This window comes from Convolutriloba macropyga, chromosome 7, assembly GCF_964194025.1.
Source record: "Convolutriloba macropyga chromosome 7, txConMacr16.3, whole genome shotgun sequence".
Lineage (NCBI taxonomy): Eukaryota > Metazoa > Xenacoelomorpha > Acoela > Convolutidae > Convolutriloba > Convolutriloba macropyga.
In genome coordinates, this window is record NC_134474.1 from 20,158,113 (window position 1) to 20,184,267 (window position 26,155).

Consider the following 26,155-nt stretch of genomic DNA (forward strand, 5'->3'; position numbering starts at 1 on the left):
TTAAAAGAGTTAATGAAGTTGAAAAGTTAACTTCATCTTTCGGCACTCTTTTTCTGAATTGATTCCTTTCTCTACATGCTGGTGCCCAGCCATTACAAAAGTATGTCTAGCATTATTACAATTTTTGTTGACTCGAAGTTGTGACAATTTGTTGCACGAATTATTGCAAAACTTAAATTTTTCAATTTATTATCATGAGATTTCAATTTATCCATCGACACATCTTTTTGTTATACCTTGCTGCTTGTGTTCGTTTATTTTTCCATTTTCATGATAGACAGTTTATTTTAATTGAATCTGAAAAAAAATTTCCAATTAACTAGAATGTTCTCTCCCGAAAATTGAATTACATTTGAAAAATTACTGAGTTATTGATGATAACTAAATCAGTTCATTGAATGGCTCAGCAGCAGTCTATCTCACGAAACGGTTGAGTTGATTCACAGAGCAACATAGGTTCAGATGGACCCACATAATCGGGTCATCATTTGAGCCAGCGAATCCGCTCAACCGGGTTTTGAATTTATGGGTAGCACTTGAGCACGCCTTTGATTGATTGTCCATTGCATCTGGCAGAAAAAAAAGTCTAGTTTTCATCTGTTGTTTTTAAGATGCTCGTTCGGGCAGCATTGTAGCTGATCCACGATTGATGACTACAGAAATTGATTAAACTAGCTTGTGAAAAGCTAAAGCCAGTGACTGAGATTGTTTACTTCTGCTGTCCGCTGGCAGAGCACTACGCTGCAAACAAAAACAAATTCTGCTGTTTTATGACCAATCCTTTTTCTCTCTAGCATAGGCCTGTTAATGCATCTGCAAATAGTGGCTCACAATTAAGTATGTACTGCTTGCTGTGAAATAAATCCCAAAGATCAAGGTTAAAATATTTTGAAAATTTTTTACTCCGTAGAATACGGCTTCTAATTGTGTGCAGCTTTACCAACAAAACTTTGGACCGTCTTATTTTAACTTGAATTTTTGCTAGTGAAAACTACATAGGTGTATTGTTTTCCTCAAACACGTATAGCCTATACGAGTGGTTCGTTTTATGAAGCATTTTAGTAGCAGCTCTTGAAACTGCATATTGACCATAATTTCAACTGCCTATATATATATATATATATATATATACATACATATATATATATATATATATATATATATATATATATATATATCGAGGCTGAAGATAATAAAATGATTAAAAAGTTATACCCTCTCAGACAATCGAGTTCTGGGGGGGGGGGCACTGTTGATTAACTGCAAAAACGTAACTCTTTAATCCAGAGAATTTTTGAACGTTATTGCTAGAGAGTTTATCGGAAAATAATACTGTAGAAGTTTACTGCGTTTTAAACGTTTCTAATTAATAAACGCCATAGCTGAGTGGAGCAACTATTGTTATGCACTAGGTTTTTTTTACAATTGAAATAGTTGACTTCATATTTGATTAATGATTTTGGTCATGCCGAATCAGTAAGTGTAGCGAAAAATCGAGCGGGCTAGAACTTAAAAAATAAATTGAGAAAACGGCGTTCAAATGGAAAAAATCGTTTTCTGTGGTTTTTGCTCACATGCGGAAATTTAATTTTTTCGGATTTTGGATCGGATTTTTTTCTAAATAGTTCACCAATTTCACTTCTAGTTATCTCCAGGTCTATTTTTGTTTAGTCATTGAAAATGCTCGAAATTGTTAATCTGAATTGAGTATTGATTTTGGTAACGCCAAAGCAGTAAGTTGAGTGAATAAATGAGCGGATTTGCGGCGTGAATTTTTTCATTCTATTTTTCTATTTGAGTAAGAAAGCGGTGCTCGGACAAAAATTTGCTTTCTTGCTTGTTTTTTTTTCACATGCGGCAATTTGACTTTGGTTGTACTCTTTTTTTTGCAATTTTTTTGATCAGATTGTTTTTGATCTGAACGATTTTGCGATCCCCTTCTAGTTCTAGCTTTTTCATCTAGTCGATCATAATTCTTTGAATTGCAGGTCAGGACTTGTCCTGCTGTTTATTTCGCCAAAATTTTTGTTATGACCCTATGACGTCACGCCCACTTCAAATCAGCGTTTGCTCATTTATTAGTGCATTTTTTTGACTGCCTGACGTCATTTTTTCACTCTTATTGGAACGAGTATTCATGCAAGTGAATAAATGTTTGGTCACAGTTGTCTTACCTCACTCTCAAAGTGTATTTTTTCCCGCTCTCTCAAGATTATTTTTGCTAGAAATTAGCAAAACTTTTATTAGAAACGTTAAATAAATATATCTTAATTTAGTCAAAGGTTTTTGGGGGCAGATTTACAGTACTTAAATCTAAATTGCTTATTGAGGCTCAAGCTCGGACCTCACAAAAATTTCAACATTTTGTCTACAAACTCTTTTCAAAATATTTCAAGGCCCCAATCTTCTCATTTCTGTTTTGAGACGGCAGTTTTATGACGCTATCTTGGCTGTTTTTGGCAATCTGCCAGCTATGCGTTTTAAAATACATTCTGAAACTGCTGATCTATAAAAAGTTTTATACCTTCAAACAATTTTTGCTATAAACTGATGGTTGTTTAACAAAGCATTTTGATTGCTGCTCTTTTCTATGGCTATATATGATAATGGAAAAGTTTATAATGAAAACCCAGATCTTTTTTAAAAAAATCTTGATATCTCCGAAAAAACGAAGAAACCCTTTTCCATCATTAGCAGTAATTCAGGCCATTAATCAATAGCACTCCGAAAATATCAATGAAGCAATATTTTCTCCGATTAATATTTTGGCTTGTCGCGATCGGCAGAACAAAAAGGTCTGACTAGGATCGAGTTCCGTCCCTAATTACGCGAGGTCCGAAATTTAAATTTTTGAAGCCTAGTGATACCTATACTTTAATGCTCTAGTATATAAACAACAAACATTTTTTTTAAATCTCAAACATGTAAATTCGAATAACCCCAAGGTTAAAGTTACATGTTGTAATATTATAAATCAAACATACTACATCTTTCCCTTGAATAACTAAACATAATAATAATTAAAAACTAAGGTTCAGTTTCTAGTTCTCGTGAATTATTTTAAAAAAATAATTTTTTAAAGCCTTCAATTTTTTTGTCCATTGGAACTCGTTCGTGTCTTTTTTGCCTCTCTTCCCTTAATACTTTTTAAAATTTTTTCTTTGATTTTTCCTTTCTTGGAGCTCTTGGAAGTTTATTCCATTTCCGAACAAAGTTTCTTATAATTGAATTTTGACTCCATTTTGATTTACATTTTTTTGTGAGAGAAAAATCATTTGTACGATTATCAACTTTAATTTCAACGTCTCCGATTATTCTGAATTTTCTTTGGTCTTGTTTGCTTGTTGGACAATATCGAAAAGTCTATTTAGTGAAGTTTTTGCTATTTGAATTTCTGGGGGAAGTATTTTATTTTCAAGAAGTAGTTTATGAGCACTGTCATATTTTGTTCGAAAAAAGCAAACTTTTATGCCCCATCTAGTTTGTTTGTTTATTCTGTCAATTGAGTAGGACGGCAAACTTTGAAAAAATTTTGCACTAAATTCTAAATGCCATAAAACAAGTGATCTAAAGAGATTTATTCGAGCCTTTAAAGGTATTTGATTGCCTACCAAATAAATTGATCTGATAGCTAAAACCATTTTACTGATCACATTATTAAGTCGTTTTTGGTACGTCAACTCTTTGTCAAGAATAACACCTAGGTATCTGCATTCATCTATTGGTTTCAATGAATGACTTTTAAATTCAACGCAATTGACAGTTGGTAACTTTTCATTTCTTAAAACCATTATTTCTGTTTTCCCTTCTTTTAGAGTTAACTTGTTTTGTTTCATAAATTGTTCAGTTTCCATCTTTTTAGCCTTTGATTTTAAACACTGTTCATTTTTTTCATGACATAAAATTGCTATGTCATCTGCAAATTTTAAGACATTCGAACTTTTCCCTATTTCCTCACCGAAGTCATTTAAATAAAGTATGAATACTAGTGGTCCTTGTACAGTACCTTGTGGAACGCAATGATTAATAATTGTCCAGTCGGATTCAACTATTCCGTTTCTGACACATTGTTTCCTGTTATTTAGAAACGAATTCAATAAGACTCTTGCGTTTTCTCCCAAACCATATTTTTCAATTTTTTGAATGAAAATGTCCAAGGATTTGAATGAAAATGTTAAGTTTTCGCTATCCAAAAAGATTGTTAAGACTATATCTTTTTCTTTAACATAATGATTTATTTTCTCTGTCAGTGCAATTATTGTATTAAGACACGACTTTTGTTTTTGGAAACCAAATTGATTTTTGTCGATAGTTGAAATTGGTCGATAGTTTTCAGGGTTATGCCTGTTGCCTTTCTTATAGATGGGAGTGACATAGGCTTCTTTTAAAATTTCAGGGAATGTGTTTGCGTTTATACACTCATTAATAGCAAACTGTAAATGGGTTCCAATGGGCAACTTACAATCTTTCAGTGCCCAGGATGTTATATACCCTGGTCCAGCTGATTTTTGTGTTGGTAGTTTGTCTATAACTTTGCATAGTTCTCTTCTGGTTGCCGGCCTGAAATTGAATTCATTTCCCTTAAAATTAAAAGAAGGCAACTTAGGAGCAATTATTTCGCCCTTGAAAAGTCCAAGACGGGCAAAACGATTATTCAAACAGTTAGCAATGCTTTTTTCATCCGATATTACGTTATGGCCCTCTTTCAGTTTTGGAATTTTTTCTGTCTGTTTATTTGAGTTAAATTTGTTCTTGATAAATTTCCATTATTCTTTTGAAGTTGGAAGACTGCTGTTTATTTCGCCAAAATTTTTGTTATGACCCTATGACGTCACGCCCACTTCAAGTCAGCGTTTGCTCATTAGTGCATTTTTTTGACTGCCTGACGTCATTTTTTCACTCTTATTGGAACGAGTATTCATGCAAGTGAATAAATGTTTGGTCACAGTTGTCTTACCTCACTCTCAAAGTGTATTTTTTCCCGCTCTCTTAAGATTATTTTTGCTAGAAATTAGCAAAACTTTTATTAGAAACGTTAAATAAATATATCTTAATTTAGTCAAAGGTTTTTGGGGGCAGATTTACAGTACTTAAATCTAAATTGCTTATTGAGGCTCAAGCTCGGACCTCACAAAAATTTAAAAATTTTGTCTACAAACACTTTTCAAAATATTTCAAGGCCCCAATCTTCTCATTTCTGTTTTGAGACGGCAGTTTTATGACGCTATCTTGGCTGTTTTTGGCAATCTGCCAGCTATGCGTTTTAAAATACATTCTGAAACTGCTGATCTATAAAAAGTTTTATACCTTCAAACAATTTTTGCTATAAACTGATGGCTGTTTAACAAAGCATTTTGATTGCTGCTCTTTTCTATGGCTATATATGATAATGGAAAAGTTTATAATGAAAACCCAGATCTTTTTAAAAAAATCTTGATATCTCCGAAAAAACGAAGAAACCCTTTTTCGATCATTAGCAGTAATTCAGGCCATTAATCAATAGCACTCCGAAAATATCAATGAAGCAATATTTTCTCCGATTAATATTTTGGCTTGTCGCGATCGGCAGAACAAAAAGGTCTGACTAGGGTCGAGTTCCGTCCCTAATTACGCGAGGTCCGAAATTTAAAGTTTTGAAGCCTAGTGATACCTATACTTTAATGCTCTAGTATATAAACAACAAACATTTTTTTTTAAATCTCAAACATGTAAATTCGAATAACCCCAAGGTTAAAGTTACATGTTGTAATATTATAAATCAAACATACTACATCTTTCCCTTGAATAACTGAACATAATAATAATAAAAAACTAAGGTTCAGTTTCTAGTTCTCGTGAATTATTTTTAAAAAAATAATTTTTTAAAGCCTTCAATTTTTTTGTCCATTGGAACTCGTTCGTGTCTTTTTTGCATCTCTTCCCTTAATACTTTTTAAAATTTTTTCTTTGATTTTTCCTTTCTTGGAGCTCTTGGAAGTTTATTCCATTTCCGAACAAAGTTTCTTATAATTGAATTTTGACTCCATTTTGATTTACATTTTTTTGTGAGAGAAAAATCATTTGTACGATTATCAACTTTAATTTCAACGTCTCCGATTATTCTGAATTTTCTTTGGTCTTGTTTGCTTGTTGGACAATATCGAAAAGTCTATTTAATGAAGTTTTTGCTATTTGAATTTCTGCGGGAAGTATTTTATTTTCAAGAAGTAGTTTATGAGCACTGTCATATTTGGTTCGAAAAAAGCAAACTTTTATGCCCCATCTAGTTTGTTTGTTTATTCTGTCAATTGAGTAGGACGGCAAACTTTGAAAAAATTTTGCACTAAATTCTAAATGCGATAAAACAAGTGATCTAAGTGATTGCCTACCAAATAAATTGATCTGATAGCTAAAACCATTTTACTGATCACATTATTAAGTCGTTTTTGGTACGTCAACTCTTTGTCAAGAATAACACCTAGGTATCTGCATTCATCTATTGGTTTCAATGAATGACTTTTAAATTCAACGCAATTGACAGTTGGTAACTTTTCATTTCTGAAAACCATTATTTCTGTTTTCCCTTCTTTTAGAGTTAACTTGTTTTGTTTCATAAATTGTTCAGTTTCCATATTTTTAGCCTTTGATTTTAAACACTGTTCATTTTTTTCATGACATAAAATTGCTATGTCATCTGCAAATTGTAAAACATTCGAACGTTTCCCTATTTCCTCGCCGAAATCATTTAAATAAAGTATGAATACTAGTGGTCCTTGTACAGTACCTTGTGGAACGCAATGATTAATAATTGTCCAGTCGGATTCAACTATTCCGTTTCTGACACATTGTTTCCTGTTATTTAGAAACGAATTCAATAAGACTCTTGCGTTTTCTCCCAAACCATATTTTTCAATTTTTTATGTCCAAGGATTTGAATGAAAATGTTAAGTTTCCGCTATCCAAAAAGATTGTTATGACTATATCTTTTTCTTTAACATAATGATTTATTTTCTCTGTCAGTGCAATTATTGTATTAAGACACGACTTTTGTTTTTGGAAACCAAATTGATTTTTGTTAATTATTTTTTTTTCATATCTAAATGTTCCGATATTTGCTCCAAGAGAAGTCTCTCAAAGATTTTGCTAATGTTGGAGTGACCGAAATTGGTCGATAGTTTTCAGGGTTATGCCTGTTGCCTTTCTTATGGATGGGAGTGACATAGGCTTCTTTTAAAATTTCAGGGAATGTGTTTGCGTTTATACACTCATTAATAGCAAACTGTAAATGGGTTCCAATGGGCAACTTACAATCTTTCAGTGCCCAGGATGTTATATACCCTGGTCCAGCTGATTTTTGTGTTGGTAGTTTGTCTATAACTTTGCATAGTTCTCTTCTGGTTGCCGGCCTGAAATTGAATTCATTTCCCTTAAAATTAAAAGAAGGCAACTTAGGAGCAATTATTTCGCCCTTGAAAAGTCCAAGACGGGCAAAACGATTATTCAAACAGTTAGCAATGCTTTTTTCATCCGATATTACGTTATGGCCCTCTTTCAGCTTTGGAATTTTTTCTGTCTGTTTATTTGAGTTAAATTTGTTCTTGATAAATTTCCATTATTCTTTTGAAGTTGGAAGACTGCTGTTTATTTCGCCAAAATTTTTGTTATGACCCTATGACGTCACGCCCACTTCAAGTCAGCGTTTGCTCATTAGTGCATTTTTTTGACTGCCTGACGTCATTTTTTCACTCTTATTGGAACGAGTATTCATGCAAGTGAATAAATGTTTGGTCACAGTTGTCTTACCTCACTCTCAAAGTGTATTTTTTCCCGCTCTCTTAAGATTATTTTTGCTAGAAATTAGCAAAACTTTTATTAGAAACGTTAAATAAATATATCTTAATTTAGTCAAAGGTTTTTGGGGGCAGATTTACAGTACTTAAATCTAAATTGCTTATTGAGGCTCAAGCTCGGACCTCACAAAAATTTAAAAATTTTGTCTACAAACTCTTTTCAAAATATTTCAAGGCCCCAATCTTCTCATTTCTGTTTTGAGACGGCAGTTTTATGACGCTATCTTGGCTGTTTTTGGCAATCTGCCAGCTATGCGTTTTAAAATACATTCTGAAACTGCTGATCTATAAAAAGTTTTATACCTTCAAACAATTTTTGCTATAAACTGATGGCTGTTTAACAAAGCATTTTGATTGCTGCTCTTTTCTATGGCTATATATGATAATGGAAAAGTTTATAATGAAAACCCAGATCTTTTTAAAAAAATCTTGATATCTCCGAAAAAACGAAGAAACCCTTTTTCGATCATTAGCAGTAATTCAGGCCATTAATCAATAGCACTCCGAAAATATCAATGAAGCAATATTTTCTCCGATTAATATTTTGGCTTGTCGCGATCGGCAGAACAAAAAGGTCTGACTAGGGTCGAGTTCCGTCCCTAATTACGCGAGGTCCGAAATTTAAAGTTTTGAAGCCTAGTGATACCTATACTTTAATGCTCTAGTATATAAACAACAAACATTTTTTTTTAAATCTCAAACATGTAAATTCGAATAACCCCAAGGTTAAAGTTACATGTTGTAATATTATAAATCAAACATACTACATCTTTCCCTTGAATAACTGAACATAATAATAATAAAAAACTAAGGTTCAGTTTCTAGTTCTCGTAATTATTTTTTTTTCATATCTAAATGTTCCGATATTTGCTCCAAGAGAAGTCTCTCAAATATTTTGCTAATGTTGGAGTGACCGAAATTGGTCGATAGTTTTCAGGGTTATGCCTGTTGCCTTTCTTATGGATGGGAGTGACATAGGCTTCTTTTAAAATTTCAGGGAATGTGTTTGCGTTTATACACTCATTAATAGCAAACTGTAAATGGGTTCCAATGGACAACTTACAATCTTTCAGTGCCCAGGATGTTATATACCCTGGTCCAGCTGATTTTTGTGTTGGTAGTTTGTCTATAACTTTGCATAGTTCTCTTCTGGTTGCCGGCCTGAAATTGAATTCATTTCCCTTAAAATTAAAAGAAGGCAACTTAAGAGCAATTATTTCGCCCTTGAAAAGTCCAAGACGGGCAAAACGATTATTCAAACAGTTAGCAATGCTTTTTTCATCCGATATTACGTTATGGCCCTCTTTCAGCTTTGGAATTTTTTCTGTCTGTTTATTTGAGTTAAATTTGTTCTTGATAAATTTCCATTGTTCTTTTGAAGTTGGAAGATTCTCGAAAAATTGTTTTGTATAATTGTTAGATGCTTTACGTAATTTTCTATTAAGATTGTTCCTAAGTACTTTGTAACTGTTAAAGAGCTCTTGATTATGATCTTTTTTCCATTCATTGAATACACGATGCTTTTCATTAATGAGACTACGCAGTTCTCTTGACAGCCATTTTTTGTGCTCTTTTTTGTTTTCACTTCTATTTTTTTCAAAGGTGCGTGAATATTTAATACGTATTGGAAAATTTCAATAAATTTATGAAAAATTTCATTTGCTCCAATGTTTATGTACATTAGTGACCTGTCTTACAATGCAATATCACGGTTAAACTTACTTCTTGTGTATCTCCTTTTATCTCGCATTAAATATTCCGTCTTTTGCTGCTTCCATTCTAATTTCAAAGATGATTGATATACAATAGTGAAATGATCATTTTCAAGTATTGACTCTATTATATCTGTTTCGAATATTTGATTTTTAGAAATAAAGCAGTGGTCGATTAAAGAAAATTTTTCGCCATTTGTCCATGTTGCTTTTTTTGTGTTCACGTACTGAAGCCCATTATCTGCAATGAAGTTGTTTTGTAATTGTTTCCCAATTTCTTTAAGTATATTTATGTTGTAATCTCCTAACAGGATTAGATTGTCAGTGCTGGAATAAACATTTGAAATTTCTGATGTCATTTCATCAAGAAAGAATTTTGAAAGGTTTACGTTTGAACAATACGCGACATTTATGAGCAGTTTTTCTTTCAGAGGCTCAGTTACTTCTATCCATAGTGATTCAAAAAAACTCCGGTTGATGGTGTTCAAGTCATTTCTTATTTTGATTGAAAACTGCTCGGGTACCCATATGCCTACACCTCCCCCTCTTTCTAATTCAGTTGATGATGATCTCGGCTGGTGAATAAATTGATGACTACTGCATAGAAAAGAATCTGGAATTGTATTGTTCTCTTTAATCCATGTTTCGGTAACAGCTAGGAATGACAGCTCGTTGTGAGTTGTCAAAAAGTTTGATAACTTTTTGTGTTTATTCTTTAGGCTTCTACAATTCATGTACCAGAACTTGAGATCATCGTATGTTCTGTTCTTTTCTTTGTAGTACTGTTCTGTTGTTTTCAATTTTTCTATTTGAGCTGGGCCAGGGTTTGTTTCAATATCTCCACTTTTTTTGCAGAATAATTGATATGACGGATAATAAATACGTAATATTGATGAAACCGAACCCTAGTGAAAACAAATTATTAAAATAAATCTGACAAAAATTAAATTTTGGGTTTTCAGTATGATTTGAGTGACTTTTGAAAAAGGCAATTTTCCCCCTTTACAAACAAAACGTATTATTAAAATCACAAACAAAACTGATGTTTTCTTCAAAAGAAATATTCAACGTTTCTATTAAAGAACTAAGAAATAAGTCACCCAAATGTATCAGAACTCATTGGTACTATTGAAGTTATTCTATCCCCTATTGAATGCCAAATAATTTGCATTTTGCTGTTTACGACGCATTTGTCTCAACGATATATCGTTTGATGAACAGTTGTAGCCAATATTTTTCATATGTTTCCGCAAAGTTGTAACTATTTTTTGAATTCGATACATGTTTGGGTGCACACCATCTTGTCTGATATCGTTTGCCTCAAGACCATAATTGAGAACGTGTACATTGGACCACTAGAATTCGCCTCTACTTTGGTCAGCAATGCTGTTGATTTCTTGGTTATAAGCATCAATTTCTTTCTATACTTGTAAGTTTTCAGTTTTATCAGTGAATTTATTGAATTAAATCAAGATCGATTAATCGAGCTCGTAAGATAATCACAACATGCACAATGAATTAACTTATTGGCAAGTTTATCTAATAACTGTAATATCTCAAAATTTATTTTGTGAAACTGATTTTTCACTGCTCACTTGTATCTTTTCCAATTACCTCTAGGCATCATGCGCATCTAATACGCCTACATGAAGTCTAATTTAATTTCAATCAAGTGAACAGCTCATAGCACACATCGTCAAATGTAATGCCAGGAGTCAAGTAGCTAGAGCGTTTAGATAGCTTTTGAATAGTCTTTGAATAGCTTTTGAATGGCGTTATAATGTATCGGTTGTGTTGTTCGCGAGTAATACATTGGTAGTTAAACACCTAAATGACAAACATAGACCTCTCAAAGCTTGTGAAGCTGTTTTGGATGGTATTACTCGACTATAGTTAGAATGCCCAATTTTAGATCACAATGAGCCAGCCAATACATCCGGACCGAGTTGCCAGAAATATCGAACGTGGTCTGCGCAACCTGTTCAACCGACAAGAGTTCCAAGATTTTATGAAAAAGGTGGTCGTTGTGACTATTGCAGCAGCTACTCTGTTCTTTACTTTGGGCTCTATTTTTCTATATTACACAATCCATTTCTGCATCTTCCTCTTCGATTGTAGTCCAGGTTTGTTCAATAAGTTTTTAAAAATTTTCAACTTGTGAGAATGGTGAAATCTAACATAACAAAAGTTAAAAGTAAATGTTGCTTGTGCGCAGTTTTTCTAATGAGAGTTTGTGTGATGTCTCAACAATTAGACGTACCAAAATATAGAATTTTCAATGAATCTGATTGGTTGAGAAATTTAAAGCATCGTAATTATATGCGCTGAAATAATCAAAATTTGACTTGTTGTTCCGACCCTCTTGAGGGGGGAGGAACTATATACTCAACTGGGTTTTTTTTTGTTCCGTGAATTTTCGCCGCTCGATATATTCATCGTAGAGAGTTGAGACTGGTATCATTAGAAAGCTCGTCCAGCGTAGAATATGGAATTAAAAAGATTTTTTTAATTTTCGTTTTCTACAGGGAGTTATCGAGGCTTAAACTTCTGAGAAAAGAAGAGTGAATTCACGTTGTTTTTATTCACATTTTCCGGAATTTTTGCCTAAATTTTCGTCAATTTTGCTAAAATTTGTTATAATTTTTAAGAATAGTGTCGTTGATTTTATTTTTGAAGACGAACAAGCGTTTTTGATTGTTTTGATTTAATTTTTTGGTCAAAAAATCTGGATAAACATTTCAAAATTTAGCTACTTTAGTCCACTTTGATTAAATTTGCCTACAGTACACCCCCAAACAACACTAATACAATCTTTGTAGACTCAGAGGGGGGCTATTTCTACTTCAGAGTCCGCAGAGAGTACCTTGTAGTTAAAACTTTGCTGTTTTTCGCTAACTTTACTCGTTGATTATCGAAAATGCAAAGAGTTTCAACTCAGAAATTATCTATATCTACAACATTCGAAAAATCAATTGTTCTTAACGGACAATAAGTATTAACAGGAGTAGTTTTGGGCCATTCTTGGACTGTTACAATCCAAAAAAAAATCGGGTTGTAATCAGTCGGTCTTTTTTTTTTTTAAAAAAAGACTTTTTTTAATAATAAAGAACAGAACATATCAAATCAAAGCTCAGGAGTGATAGGTCCAACCAATTCGCTTGCTAATCAGCTCCAGGCTAATGCATTTAGTTTTTTAATTGAAAGTTTATGGTCGTTTCTTTTTTGAAAATAATTGACTTTTCAATAAATAATGGCTTAATTAACTTTTCCTCTATTTTTTTCTTAATTTGTTGAACTTCCAGCTTAGTGTCAGCAAAAAAGACTGCTTCTTCTTTCTACTGAGTAAACATTTATTCTCGGTTGCAGTTTTAAGCCTGAAATTATTGTTTTCTGGCTTTGATACTACAAGATTTTAGATTTTTGTTTGTTTTGATATTTGCCAGTTTTTCACGTTTTCTAATTTTGTCACATTATCACATTATTGACAGTTCTCATGTCACCTTATTAGCATTCAAATTAAAACACAATTAAACATATTAAAATCCTGAAAGATATAAATTATCGTTTTAATGGCCTCGACGCCTCTTTCTTGAAGAAATCAATTGAATTTTTTAATTTTGTCTTAACTGTCATTTATACTTTGTCGTTTCGGTCGTATGAAATTTCCTGTATAGTGATAGCTTTCATTGGCTTTTCATGGAAGAATAGAAAAACCGATATTCTGATATTAGCAGATAGCTGATGGCTTTTATGACTTTCAAACCCATCGTTTTCCAAAATTAAAAAAAAACTTTTTTAACTTCGCAATTTTGTTCTTTTTATGTTTCTTTTTGTTACCTAATCTCGTTAGTTGATTACAGGTCAAATATGACATTATGGGTGTCAAGGGAATAAAAGGGATTGGTGTCCCAAAATCTTTTTTTCAAAGATTTTGTTATGAAAAAAATTAAAAGTATTACATACTTTAGCACTTCGCTTTTTTGTCTACTTGTTACCTAGTCTTACTAATGAATGGCCACGTACTACATTATAGCTGTTTGAAGAAGGCGCAATCAAATATATTTTGAGTGCCAAAATTTGGCTTGACGGTTTTGACAGCGTTTTCTGGCAAGTTTCAATTGAAATTTTGTTTGTTCTTTGTTGTTCTTTTTAGCCGCTCTAAAAAATGAATAAGGTCAGGTCCTAATGCCCTTCTATAGAAGCAGTGGTAATCGCAAATTTGTGGTAATATTAATTATTCCTAATGGTATTTATTACTTTGAAGTTAATTGTTTCAAAAAAATAAGTTAATTTTTTTTACTTTTCTGTTTTTGTTCTTTTTTGTATAATTGTTACCAAACCTTTTTATGGACTGGTCGCATATGTTTTCTGGTGATTTATAAGTTTTTTTTGTTTAGTTTCAGGTTTATCTGACGGTATGTTGACTTTGTTATTAAATTTAGTTTTTAAGAGGGACATAAATTTTTTGATGTAATTAATGTTTGTTGTTGTTGTTGTTTGATTTTGCTGTTCGTTTTGACTCGCTTTCTTAATATTGACATATTACAGCAATCTAATGCATCAATTTTTACTCCACTGAGTTATTTGTTTTGGAGGTTATCTTCTCGTTCATACAGAATTTTTTGAAAAAGACTTGGGCTTTTTTGGGATCCGCAAAAAATAATTTTTGGGTTTTTCTCTCTGTTCCTCATTTGGTAGACAATTATGCCAAAATTGTGGATGGGCGGGGTCGGAACCTTATGTGCCATTGCACATTACCGAGCCGCCTTGTTAAAATATATAATCTAAGTCTAGATTATATTTTCCCCCGCATCCGACCATGCCTCAGCGCCCGTGGGTCTTGATATGATTCAATCACATCCGAACGTGAGTTCAGTTTCCGCCAAGAGTACATTTTTACTCCTTCGACTGAAATCGAGAATTTGTTGAGCAATCAGCCAATCAGAGAAAAGTAATAATATTTGATTAGGGTAGCTATAAATTTTCTATATTCTGTTGATTGCTATCATTCGCAAACGGGACATTTTTTAATGTTCCTGCCTTTTTTCGTGCTTCCGTAAAAATGCTTCAGCCCCTGAAAGCTACCATGTCATTTGGTGTCTGTTATGCTGAATTATATATACACAAGCATGCCATTCTACCACGTTTTTCACTGGCGAAATATTGTTCATGTCATTTATTCTCAGTTGTTACAATCATTGGGTTCCATCGGCTTTTTACGACTCGCAGTTTTTGTTTTGAATGGTTTTTAAATCTGGACGAATTTTTTAAACGATTTTTCTACGTTTCAAACGTCTGTAACATGCTGGAAGTCTCTTAAGGCATCAGCTGTGATCAATGACTTGTAATTTCTATTATTTGAGCTCTAAATTCTGTTGAAAGAATTATGTAGAAACTCATTTTAAGCAGGTTGGAGCCAATATAGTATCACCGTTCACTTTGTGAATTTTTTTTTACAAATTACCTCTCTGCGTTCGAAATATTTTCTCGTTTTAATTGGAGGGATTAAGGTTAATGGAAGACTTTACGTGAATTGAATTGACCTGAATTCAATTCACTTGGAAAATTACTGTTGTAGAATTAAAATTATACAGTTCACGCCATCATGAACAAGCTCAGAGTACATTTCTCTCACTGAACTTAAAAAACCTACTATATCGAACGATCTGGTTCATTTGTCTATGGAGACGTGTAACTTCTGCACTGCCAAAAACACTTTTTTCCAATAACCCGTTAAGGATAGGGGTTGGTAATATTTTTAATAACCGACCTCATCGTCTCAGCCAGCTATTATAGCCGCTCTTTGCGGTCCAAAAATCTTGGTGGGCTGTTTTTTAAAGATCTAATTACACTTTATTCGACTTTTCATGCAAATGAAAAATTAAATTAGATTGGCGATTTAAATCTCTCCGGAGTAGTAATGAGAGCGGAAGCGAGCTGGTTCATAGCTTAATTTTTTGTCAAATAATTTTTAAAGTGGAATGAGAAATCGGCATTTAAACAAATTTTACTTTTTTGAAAACAAATTTTTTCGCGTGCAGCAATTTGACTTTTATCTTTGCTGTTCTTTCTGTTTAATTACTTTTGAAGAGAAGCAATTATTGTAAGCGTGTGAGACTTTTTAAGCAAAATTTTCGTTTGACTGTTTTTTGACTTTTCGAGTGACTTTTTCTGAGTTTTCTGTTATCTAACGTTCTCTCTCATTCAAAATTTCAAGCAGCTGAACTCACTCAATTGCTGGAAATTTAATACTTAAAGTCAAATGATAAGTGTTCGGAAATTATTGCCTTTTTGCTTTAAATCTTAATAGTGGTATATATTAACCTCTATTAAGGATATTTGAAGCCCCCGTGTGGAATTCTTAGTCCCAATCAGGCTACACCCCCTCCCCACTACTCAAGCTGGCTGTTATTGATTTAAGCTCCCTCCCATTAGCCGTTCGAGAGCAATTCTTCCGACGTTAGTCGGTATGTTTTTTTCAACTAATGGTTCCAAAGGTCATTGATATGTGCCAATAATGCATAGTTGTTAATTCCTCTCAAACCAAGTTTATATCAATTATATTAGTCCTGTCGGTTTTTTATGCGATTTTTCGCTCGACCAATTTTTCGTCTGACGCATTTGAATTTTCGTCCTTTTCGATAAGCTGGTAGCGCCCATTGAGCATTAAGTGCTCTTAGAGCCTTTCAGCTCTGTTTCAGCTCAAACTGTTTCGATACTTAAGGTGTGAAGAGAGGTTTTTAGAGGTTGAAGACCCCCCACTATTGCCCCCACCCCACTGTTACCCCCATCAGTACCCTGGCGGTGACTTTCGTCGTTTTTTGAAATTTATTAGCCCAAGGTGTCGAGGAACCTACTCTAGGGTTTGATAATAGGTCACTGCATAGTTTTTAGTAGTAATAGAATGGTTTCAACATTTTAACATGGCGAATTTTAGAATTTTTTTGACAAAACTTGCACTTTTTTTCAATTTTTTGTCATTTCTTGTCATTATTCAAGTATTTCCCTACCCAGTCGCCACATAACCTCCTTAGGTGTTTTAAAATAAGTTACTGACCAATTTTTTTGCCATGGAATAGTTTTTCAACTTTTTAATGTCACAAATTTTAGCAATTTTTCAATAAAACTTGCTTTTTTCATGTTTTTTTTGACAATTTTTTGTCATTTTCCAGATTTATCCAGCCTCCAGAGCCAAGGAACCTCCTTTAGGGTTTTCTAAGAGTTTACTGTATAGTTTTAAATGTAATAGAATGTTTTGCGAGATTTTAACATCGAGATTTTTAGCATTTTTTTTTAAAATTTGCAATTTTTAGTTTTTTGAAATTTGTTCAATTTTTTAGGTTTCTCAAGAGTCAAGAAATCTCTAGTGTTTTATTAATAGATTAGCTTATAGTTTCTAGAGTTAATGGAATGTTTTTCAAATTTTTAATATTACGAGTTTCAGGAATTTTTTTAAAAATTTTTTTGCAATTTTTTCAAGTTTTTTATATTGAATTTTTTTTATTCTTTCGTTCATCAGGCGCCCAGTGACATCCTCCGAGGTTTGGTAGTAAGCTGCTGCATAGTTGCTAGAGTTCATGGAATGGTTTTTGATATTTTTTAACTCTAGTTTTCGCAGTTTTTTGATAAAATTTAATTTTTAAAGTTTTCGAAAAATTATTATCGTGTTCCAATTCTCTGGATCTTTATGAGCCAGTGAAACTGTTGAGGGCTTGAAATAGGCATGCTCGAAAGTCTCTTGATACAATGAAATGGTTCTGAAGTTATTAATTTCACTAATTTTAGCAAGATTTTGTTAAAATTTGCCATTGTTTTTAAAATTTTTGAATATTTTTTGTCGTTTTCTGAGTTTAGCGGTCATTGCTGGCCAACGAACCTTTTTACGTCTTGCAGATCGGTTACTTGACAGAAACCAGAAGACAAAAACTGTTTTTGAACCTTTTCTTCATTGCGATATGTGGAAACTTTTGATTATGCTCGTTCAGTTTTTTCTATGATTTAATTACTAACAACGCTAGAAAACTAGAAGTTGCAGAGTCGAATCTCATCATGGAAAATATTCTTAGCTCTCTCTCTCTCTCTCTCTCTCTCTCTCTCTCTCTGTGTGTGTGTGTGTGTGTGTGTGTGGGTGGGTGGGTGGGTGTTGGTTGGGGTTTCTTTCCTTCTCTTTCGCGTTCACGTTTAATCTCTCTTGCACGCTCTCTATCTCTCTCTCTCTCCCCCTCCTTAACTCTTTCCTTGATGCCGCACGTCAGCGGCTGTTATGTGGCTTGATGTCATCGGCTATTATCCTAACCTCACGCCCCTTCAATCAAGCTAAAGCTACCCTCACTTATCAGTGGCTTGGTACGGACGAAGCAAACCGCTCGCCGGTCGTTTGAGAGCAATTCGCCCGACGTTAGTCGGTTATGTTATTTTTTGAATTCATCAAAGGGGAGAGTCTACGGCTTATTGGAGAGTCTACTATTTTTAGCAACTTGTTTTCAAAAAGTATCATTAGTTTTTTTTTAGTATTGCCCACTTCTGTAGTGCTTTTTATATCATTTAGTCCCATCAATAAGAAGTCTAATAATTAATCATTTGAGTTCATGGATAGTGTTTCCCATGACGTTGACATATTTTGTTTCCAAAAAAATTAGGTAGTTTTTGCATGTATTTGTACTTTGTTGTCATATCAATCAATGTGATTTATTGTCATATCAGTCAGTTGCTAATGATGATTAAATAATTTAATTAATCATTTCAGTTCATGGCTTTTTTCGATTATTTTGGAACAAGTTTTTTTCCAAAATTTATAAGCAAATCGTTGAGGTTTTGGTGCTTTTTGTTGGCTTATAACTTAGTCTCCTTACTGATATGCGTCATAAGCTGCTAATGATACATAATTGAATTGAATTGTTGTTTGAGTACATAGCTGTGAATTTTATAACTTAAATATTTCTTTAAATGTATTTATATGTTTATATATATATATATATATATATATATATATATATATATATATATGTGTAAAGGGATTTTTGAGTATTGTTGTTCCTTTTAGTTGTTTTTCTTGTGGTCTTGTGGCTTAGTCTCAAGAACCACGGTTCTCCTTTTGCGTTCCAGTGTGGATGACCTGGCGTCGTTTTATCGGCTTTAAGTATCAGCTATCGCTTCCATTGACTTAGGCACCACTTGTTTTTGAATTGTTTTGAAGAATTTTGTAATGTTGCCTTGATTTGGCGTTCTCTGTCTCCTTTTCACCTAACGGAACTGCTAATGATTGACTTACGACTTCTATAGTTGTATGTTATTCTTTGATTAATGATTTTATTATGTAAGTCTATGTTTTCCATGCTTTATCAACACTAATTTCGAAAAACATTCTGCTTCGGCCTGAATTTCTCAGTTTTCCATTCTGCTTCGTCGCTTATTGAAAACAGAATGTTACAAATTGTTTTTGTTTTTTTTTAATTTTCCTCCATACAGAATCATAGGTTTCTTTGACTATCATAGTTTGGTGTTGCTGGAAAATTGTGTATTGCCCAGTTGTTTCATTGCTTTAGATGGTAATACGGTAATTCAGGAGCTGTCCCGTTACTTTTTCAAAAGATTTTTTTTCAAAATTTCATGGCTTTGAGCTTTTTAAATGCGATAAATAGGTAGCACGAAATTTCAGTGGGCATTAAGTTTGATTAGAGGCCTTGTGCTCGCTTGAAGAGTCGCAATCAATGAAGTGCCTCTTTTCAAGCCAAAAGTGTCATTTTTTGTATAGTTTTTGAGCCCAAAATGTTAGTTTTGCCATTTTTTTTTGAAGTTTGTTAGATGGGTCTTAAATTGACGTTTTCAAAGATTATTGAGGTCTTTTGCAAGCCATAATTTCCCGAAATTTTCTTGTCTATTTTTGAGCTACGTGTTGTTAATGCGAACTTTATCTCTCCCAAAATGATGGTGATTTGGCATTTTTTAAGTTTCTTGTAAGTTTTTTCCTTTATTAAGATTTTCGATGTTGTAGGTCTTGTAGGTTACTGGGTAGTCTCCAGAGAAAACAAATGGTTTTAAATGGATTAATGCCGAAATTTTTTGTAGTTTTTATTTAAAGCTAGCAAATTTTAAGTTATTTGAAAGTTTTTGTCATTGAGTTTTTCGATCTGTATGGATCAATTAAATTATTTTGAGGGCTTGAAGCTGGTTTATTTGATCCTTTTCTGAGAAAAAAATGGGTTTGATGATATTATTATGACGAAATTAAACAACTTGATATTATTTGTAATTTTTTGAATTTTTTTGTGATAATTAAAGTTCTTCAATGTTAAGGGGCCAATAAACTTTCTTAAAACTCCTGCATAGGTAACGGAGGCTTTTAGTTTATAGGCGTTTAGTTTTATGATGTTTTCCTCTAAATTTGAGGAAATATGTTTGGTTGTTATTGTTGAATAGGTCTGTTAATCATGCACTGTTCATTCAATTCTTTGGATTGATTTTCAGGACTTGCCTTGCTTTGTTTTCTTGGTCTGACAAAACAAGGGACTGCGGACCGTTCTTGTGACGAATGGGGGTCAATCGGGTGTTTAGGGTTTTTGGGAAATGTGGGGTAAATTGCTTTACCTTAGTTCACAGCTTGTTCAATTTTTTGGTGTTTGCCTCCATTTTTCTAGCCTGGTTTCTTTTTTCTCATTCTGGTTTAAGTGCTTTTAAGCAGCAGTTGCTCAGTAAATTGTTCTTGAGTCATTAGAGCCAGTATCGAAAGTCGAGATAGAAATAAAAACGGGACAAACCCATAAAGCTCTCGTTTAGATGCCCGATTCTAAATTTGTCTAAGAATATCTCTGATGCTTATTGGTATCAATACTAGCCACTGTATCCTGTCATGAAGATTAACCGCTAATCAGCAGAAAGTTCAATAAAGTTAGTACTGGAGGGCAGGATTAGACAAACTGTTGGACATCAAAAAAGTAGGCCGAGTTCTTTTAAATTTCTAAAAGTAAGTTTGCTGACGTAATGTTAATTTCAAGCCTCATGAAAACGTTTGACAAAATTTTTGTGGACACTTCGATCAGATGAGCTGTGCTTAATTGCTCTCAAACGAAGTTTTGAAGCAGTTATTGTCGTTTCTGTCATTTGTTGCAGAGTTTTTGCTCGGCCGTTTTGTTCCAGTTCCAGATATCTAGAATATTCTTTTGCTTGCTTGAGTTGTTCGACTTTTCTGGAAGAGAAACGAGATAAACTGATTAAATCCAAGGGCGTCGATGAGGTGAAACTTCATTGTGCTAAAGATTATAATAAATCCCCCCCTGTTTCCTGCCACCGTCCCTGTGAACCAGCTTGGCTGGCCTGCCTGAGCTTGCAATCAAAGCCGACCCCTAGCCTATCGTTCGAAAGCAATTAATTGGACTATATCCGGTTATATTTGGTGTCCTTATCTGTTAAACTCTATCTTCTGAATTCATGTTCTGATATTTTGAAAAAATAATATTAATAAAATGGTCATGATTAAAGCATTTTGTACTTTTCATTTTTCTGCAACTCAACACTAACACCGGAAAACGACAGAACACAAGGCTACGGATTCTGAATCAACAAAAAGTATATTTTTGTTTTAGTTATATACGTTATATAGTTAATTCGTTAATAATAGCAGCTCTGTGAGTTAAAAAAATCATTGACCGTATTTACCAAGCTTTATTTTAAATACTCTTTTTACCGAAACTATGAAAAAGTTAAATTTGGAGGGTATCCTTTGCTAGAGAAAATGTCTTTTTGTAAGGTCGTAGAGAATAATTTACCCTCAATCTAGAAGATTATTCGTTTTTTTTTTCATTTTGCTCTTTGTGATGTCTAGCATCACTATCTAATGAAACTGTTATCGGAAAATTTCTCATGATTTTGCGGAAATAGGCATTTCTGCGTAGCCTTTTTTCTGGAAAGCAAAATATGGGTCTAAGTTAGTGGAAGGCAAAAAATACTTGTAAAGAATGGGAATAGTAATAGATCCGGTTTTTAATTAATAGCCGCGAAGCAATAGCGGCTATTATTGGGGACATCGTGGTTTTTTACGACTCGAAGAGGAGTATTGAGATTCTACAAGTTTTTTAGCACAAAGCAAGTTTGTTCATGGCTTGAATTTTGACTTTCTGTTCGAGCATTTACCTCCGTTTTTGATTGTTGATTTTTGTTTTCGAACATTGGACTTTAACAGTAGCTTTGTTTGTAATGTGTAGTAATTAGGAACTGCTGGTAATGTTCAAGGTGATGAGGTCATTTTGAGACTTTTTGTTCCTATATAAGTCTATAAGTCACCCCTAATTATCTAAACTACACCGCACAAACCCCCCACCACCTATCTACCCCCCACCGCCCCCGCACCCCCCCCAACTTATCCCCCACCTACCCCTACCCCCTCCGTTCACTTATCTACCACCACCTACCCCCCCCCCCCCCCCCCCAACTACCCCAGCACTACCCACCTCCCCAACCTATCTACCCACCCATCCACGTACCTACCCCCCCCCACACCTACCTCCCCCCACCTACCTACCCCCCCCCCAACTGCCTCAAGGTACCCCCCCCACTACCCCTACCCCAAACTACCCCCTCCCTTCACCTAACTACCCCGCAACTACCCAGCACTGCCCACTTCCCCAACCTATCTACCCACCCACCCCACCTAGCTCCCCCCACACCTATATAATTTTTGGCATTTTTAAAACACTCTAATGTGACTTTTTAAGCTACTTCTGTTTTTTTTTTCTTGTCTTTTGATGTTCTGATTTCGGTAAGGCTAGGTTAGTGATTATAATGCACGACGATTCGAGTCGTTTCCGGTTTTCTACTGGCTATGTTTTTAATTCTTCGTCTGTATCGATGATTTTTTCGACACTTGACTTCTTCAATTTCAGTAACTTCTACTGCTTTGCAGTTAAAATTTGTGTGTGACGTCATTTGTTCTGATTTTAGGTCAATTGCTTGACTTACATCACTAAAAAATGACTTCTGAACTGGCTTAATGAATTTTAAATTTTATGAACATTTTACGCCAATATGCCTGCTATGTTTAATTGCTCTCAAACGAAGTTTGTAGCAATTATATTAGTCCTGTCGGTCTTTTTCATGCGATTTTTCGCTTGACCGATTTTTCGTCTGACGCTTTTGACTTTTCGTCCTCAAAAACGGGATAAACAGGTAGCGCCCAGCGGGCATTAAGTGCTCTTAGATCCTTTCAGATCTGTTTCAGCTCAAACTGCGCTGGAGACTTATTTATGGTGTGAAGGGCGGTTCTTAGAGGTTGAAGACACCCCCACTATTGCCCTCACCCCCCCCCCCCCACCGCGCTGTTGCCCCCACCCCTCTGCTGCTCAACCCCCCTCCCTCCCCATCAGCCCCCAGGTGCAACTCGACCCCCCCACACCGTGGATACTGACGAACCACCGATCTTCTTAGAGGTTGATGACCTCCCCGCTGTTCACTCCCCACCGCGCTATTGCCCCTCACCCGACTATTGCCATCCCCAATAGCACCCCGGTGACCCCTCCCCCGGGTAAACAACCGCTCGCTAAAAACACGCAAATTTAAACATTTTCAATGTTTTTTTGAAGATTTTTGGCATTTTTCGAGTTTTAACAGCCCTAGATTTCAATGAACCCACTCTAGGGTTTGATTATAGGTTACTGCATAGTTTTTAGTGTTAATAGAATGGGTTCAACATCGCGAATTTTTGCATTTTTTGACAAAACTTGCAAATTTCAAAAAGCGCATTTGAAAATTTTTTGGATATTTGTTGTCATTATTAAAGCTTTTTCTGCCTCAGTTTTCAGAAAACCTCCTTAAGGGTTTGATAATAGGTTGCTGCATAGTTTTTAATGATAATGGGTTGGTTTTCAACGTTTTAACATCTCGAGTTTTAGCAGTTGTTTGATAAAACCTGATTTTTCAATTTTTTTTTTAAATTTATTGCCAATATCGGTTTTTCCAGCCCCAGGAAGCAGGTAACCTCCTATAGGCTTTGATGATAGTTAATGAAAAGTTTTTATTGGCTATAGAATATTTTTCAACTTTTTAATATCACAAATTTTTATCAATTTTATTTTTATAAATTTGCATTTTTTTCAAGTTTTTTGAAAGGTAATGTCATTTTATAGGTTTATCTGGACTCAAGAGCCAAGGAACCTCCTCTAGTGTTTGATAATAAGTTACTGTATAGTTTCTAGATGCAATGGAGTGTTTTTAAAAATTTTAACATCACTTGTTTTAGCATTTTTGGCAATATTGAAAGTTTTTTGAATTTGTTTTTTTTTAGTCTTTTCCAGCCTCAAGAGCCAAGAAACCTCATCTAGGCTTTGGTAATAGGTTAATGCATAGTTTCCAGATGCAATGTTTTGTTTTTCAAGATGTTTATATCACGAATTCCAGCAATTTTTTGAAGATCTTATGCAATTTTTTCAAGTTTTTTTTTGAATATTTTTTTGTTTTTTTTTTATTTTTTCTTTCACCAGGGACCTCCTTCGAGGTTTGATAGTAAGCTGCTGCTTGGTTACCAGAGTTAATGGAATGGTTATCATTATGTTAATGACTTGATTTTTAGCAATTTTTTTGATAAAATTCAATTAAAAAAGTTTTTGAAAAATTATCATGTTCCAAGTGTATGGATCTTCGTGGTCCAGCGAAACTGTTTAAGTCTTGAAATAGGGATACTGTATAGTCTCTGGAGAAAATGGAATGGTGTTCTGAAGATAATAATATCACGAATTTTAGCAAGATTTTGTTAAAATTTGCTGTTGTTTTTGAAATTTTTGAATGTTTTTGTGCTTTTCTGAGTTTAACGATCATTACTGGCCAACGAAGCTTTTTAAGTCTTGCAGAATGGTTACATGACAAAAGTCCAGCAGAGTCGAAAAATGTTTTTGAACAATTTTTTCACAGCGATGTGTGGAAACTTTTCTTCTGAATTTTGCACTTTCTTTTTTTTTTCTATTTGATTTAGTTACTAACAAGGCTGGAAAACTTGAAGTTGTAGTGTCGAATCTCATGGAAAAATTTCCTAGTTCTCTCTCTCTCGCTGTGTGTGTGTGTGTTGGTTGGCGTTTCTTTCCTTCTCTTTCTCCTTCACGTTGTTTTATCTCGCACTCTCTCCTTAACTCTTTTGTTGATGCCGCACTTCAGCGGCTGTTCTGTGTCATGAGGTCATCGTGTATTACCCTAACCTCACCTCCCTTCAATCAAGGTAAAGCTAACCTCACTAGACGGTGGCTAGGTACTGACGAAGCCAACCGCTCGCCGGTCGTTTGAGAGCAATTTGCCCGACGGTAGTCGGTTATGTTTAACTATAGTTTTTCTTTTCATTCATGTTTTTTCAATTCATGTTTTTCTTTTTAAATCAAGATTTCGGTTAAAAGTGCTCTAATTTTAGCTGATAAAAAAATGTTTGGCCTGCGAAATGTGAATTTTTAAAAAAATTTAATGTTAAAAGTTGGTAGTAGATTGGCACCTACTCAACATAAAACTAGCAATTTGCTTGCCTTATGGTTACATAAGGCAAGCAAATGGTTACATGACAAAAGTCCAGCAGAGTCGAAAAATGTTTTTGAACAATTTTTTCACAGCGATGTGTGGAAACTTTTCTTCTGAATTTTGCACTTTCTTTTTTTTTTTCTATTTGATTTAGTTACTAACAAGGCTGGAAAACTTGAAGTTGTAGTGTCGAATCTCATGGAAAAATTTCCTAGTTCTCTCTCTCTCGCTGTGTGTGTGTGTGTTGGTTGGCGTTTCTTTCCTTCTCTTTCTCCTTCACGTTGTTTTATCTCGCACTCTCTCCTTAACTCTTTTGTTGATGCCGCACTTCAGCGGCTGTTCTGTGTCATGAGGTCATCGTGTATTACCCTAACCTCACCTCCCTTCAATCAAGGTAAAGCTAACCTCACTAGACGGTGGCTAGGTACTGACGAAGCCAACCGCTCGCCGGTCGTTTGAGAGCAATTTGCCCGACGGTAGTCGGTTATGTTTAACTATAGTTTTTCTTTTCATTCATGTTTTTTCAATTCATGTTTTTCTTTTTAAATCAAGATTTCGGTTAAAAGTGCTCTAATTTTAGCTGATAAAAAAATGTTTGGCCTGCGAAATGTGAATTTTTAAAAAAATTTAATGTTAAAAGTTGGTAGTAGATTGGCACCTACTCAACATAAAACTAGCAATTTGCTTGCCTTAGCAGTAATAATTTATGAACTGAGTTATTAATCATGGGTAAAGTTTGAATAGTTGTGCGTAGATTGTGTCATTTGTGATCAAACCCATATCCTGGTATGTCATTTAATTGACAGTGCATGCAAATTAAATGGTGTGGTTTATTTCCAGATAAGTACATGTAATTTGAATTTATAAGTGATATTAATTCATATATTGACATCTAAATGTGAGCGGTGGATGTGTGGAATCGATAGTAACCCTCAGAATGGCGTGGAGTGGTCTAATTTGGACATGTATTTCAGCTGGCACTATTTTGGCAGTTGTATTTGGCTACTTTCTCTATCGCTTTCTCGCCAATCTCCAAACTGGACAGGGGAGGCGAGGTGGTGTGCCCACTTCTCTATTTAATAGGCAATCTTCAAACAGTAGCAGGTAAGCTTCTATAGCTCTATTCGG

General features: G+C 34.2%; 1 protein-coding gene across 2 annotated transcripts in view; it reads left to right on the forward strand.

The window, feature by feature from the left end:
- Nucleotides 1–26,155, forward strand: part of LOC142342684 (apoptosis-resistant E3 ubiquitin protein ligase 1-like) — a 330,839-nt gene that overhangs the window by 261,524 nt on the left and 43,160 nt on the right. The window contains exons 2-3 of one of the 2 annotated variants that reach the window (XM_075394172.1): nucleotides 11,451–11,664; nucleotides 26,002–26,131. In XM_075394172.1, coding sequence (XP_075250287.1) covers nucleotides 11,460–11,664; nucleotides 26,002–26,131 — 335 coding nt within the window. In that variant the 5' untranslated portion in view covers nucleotides 11,451–11,459. Of the gene's footprint in view, nucleotides 1–11,321; nucleotides 11,665–26,001; nucleotides 26,132–26,155 lie in introns of those variants that run through there. The other variant, XM_075394171.1, reaches the window with a different exon arrangement.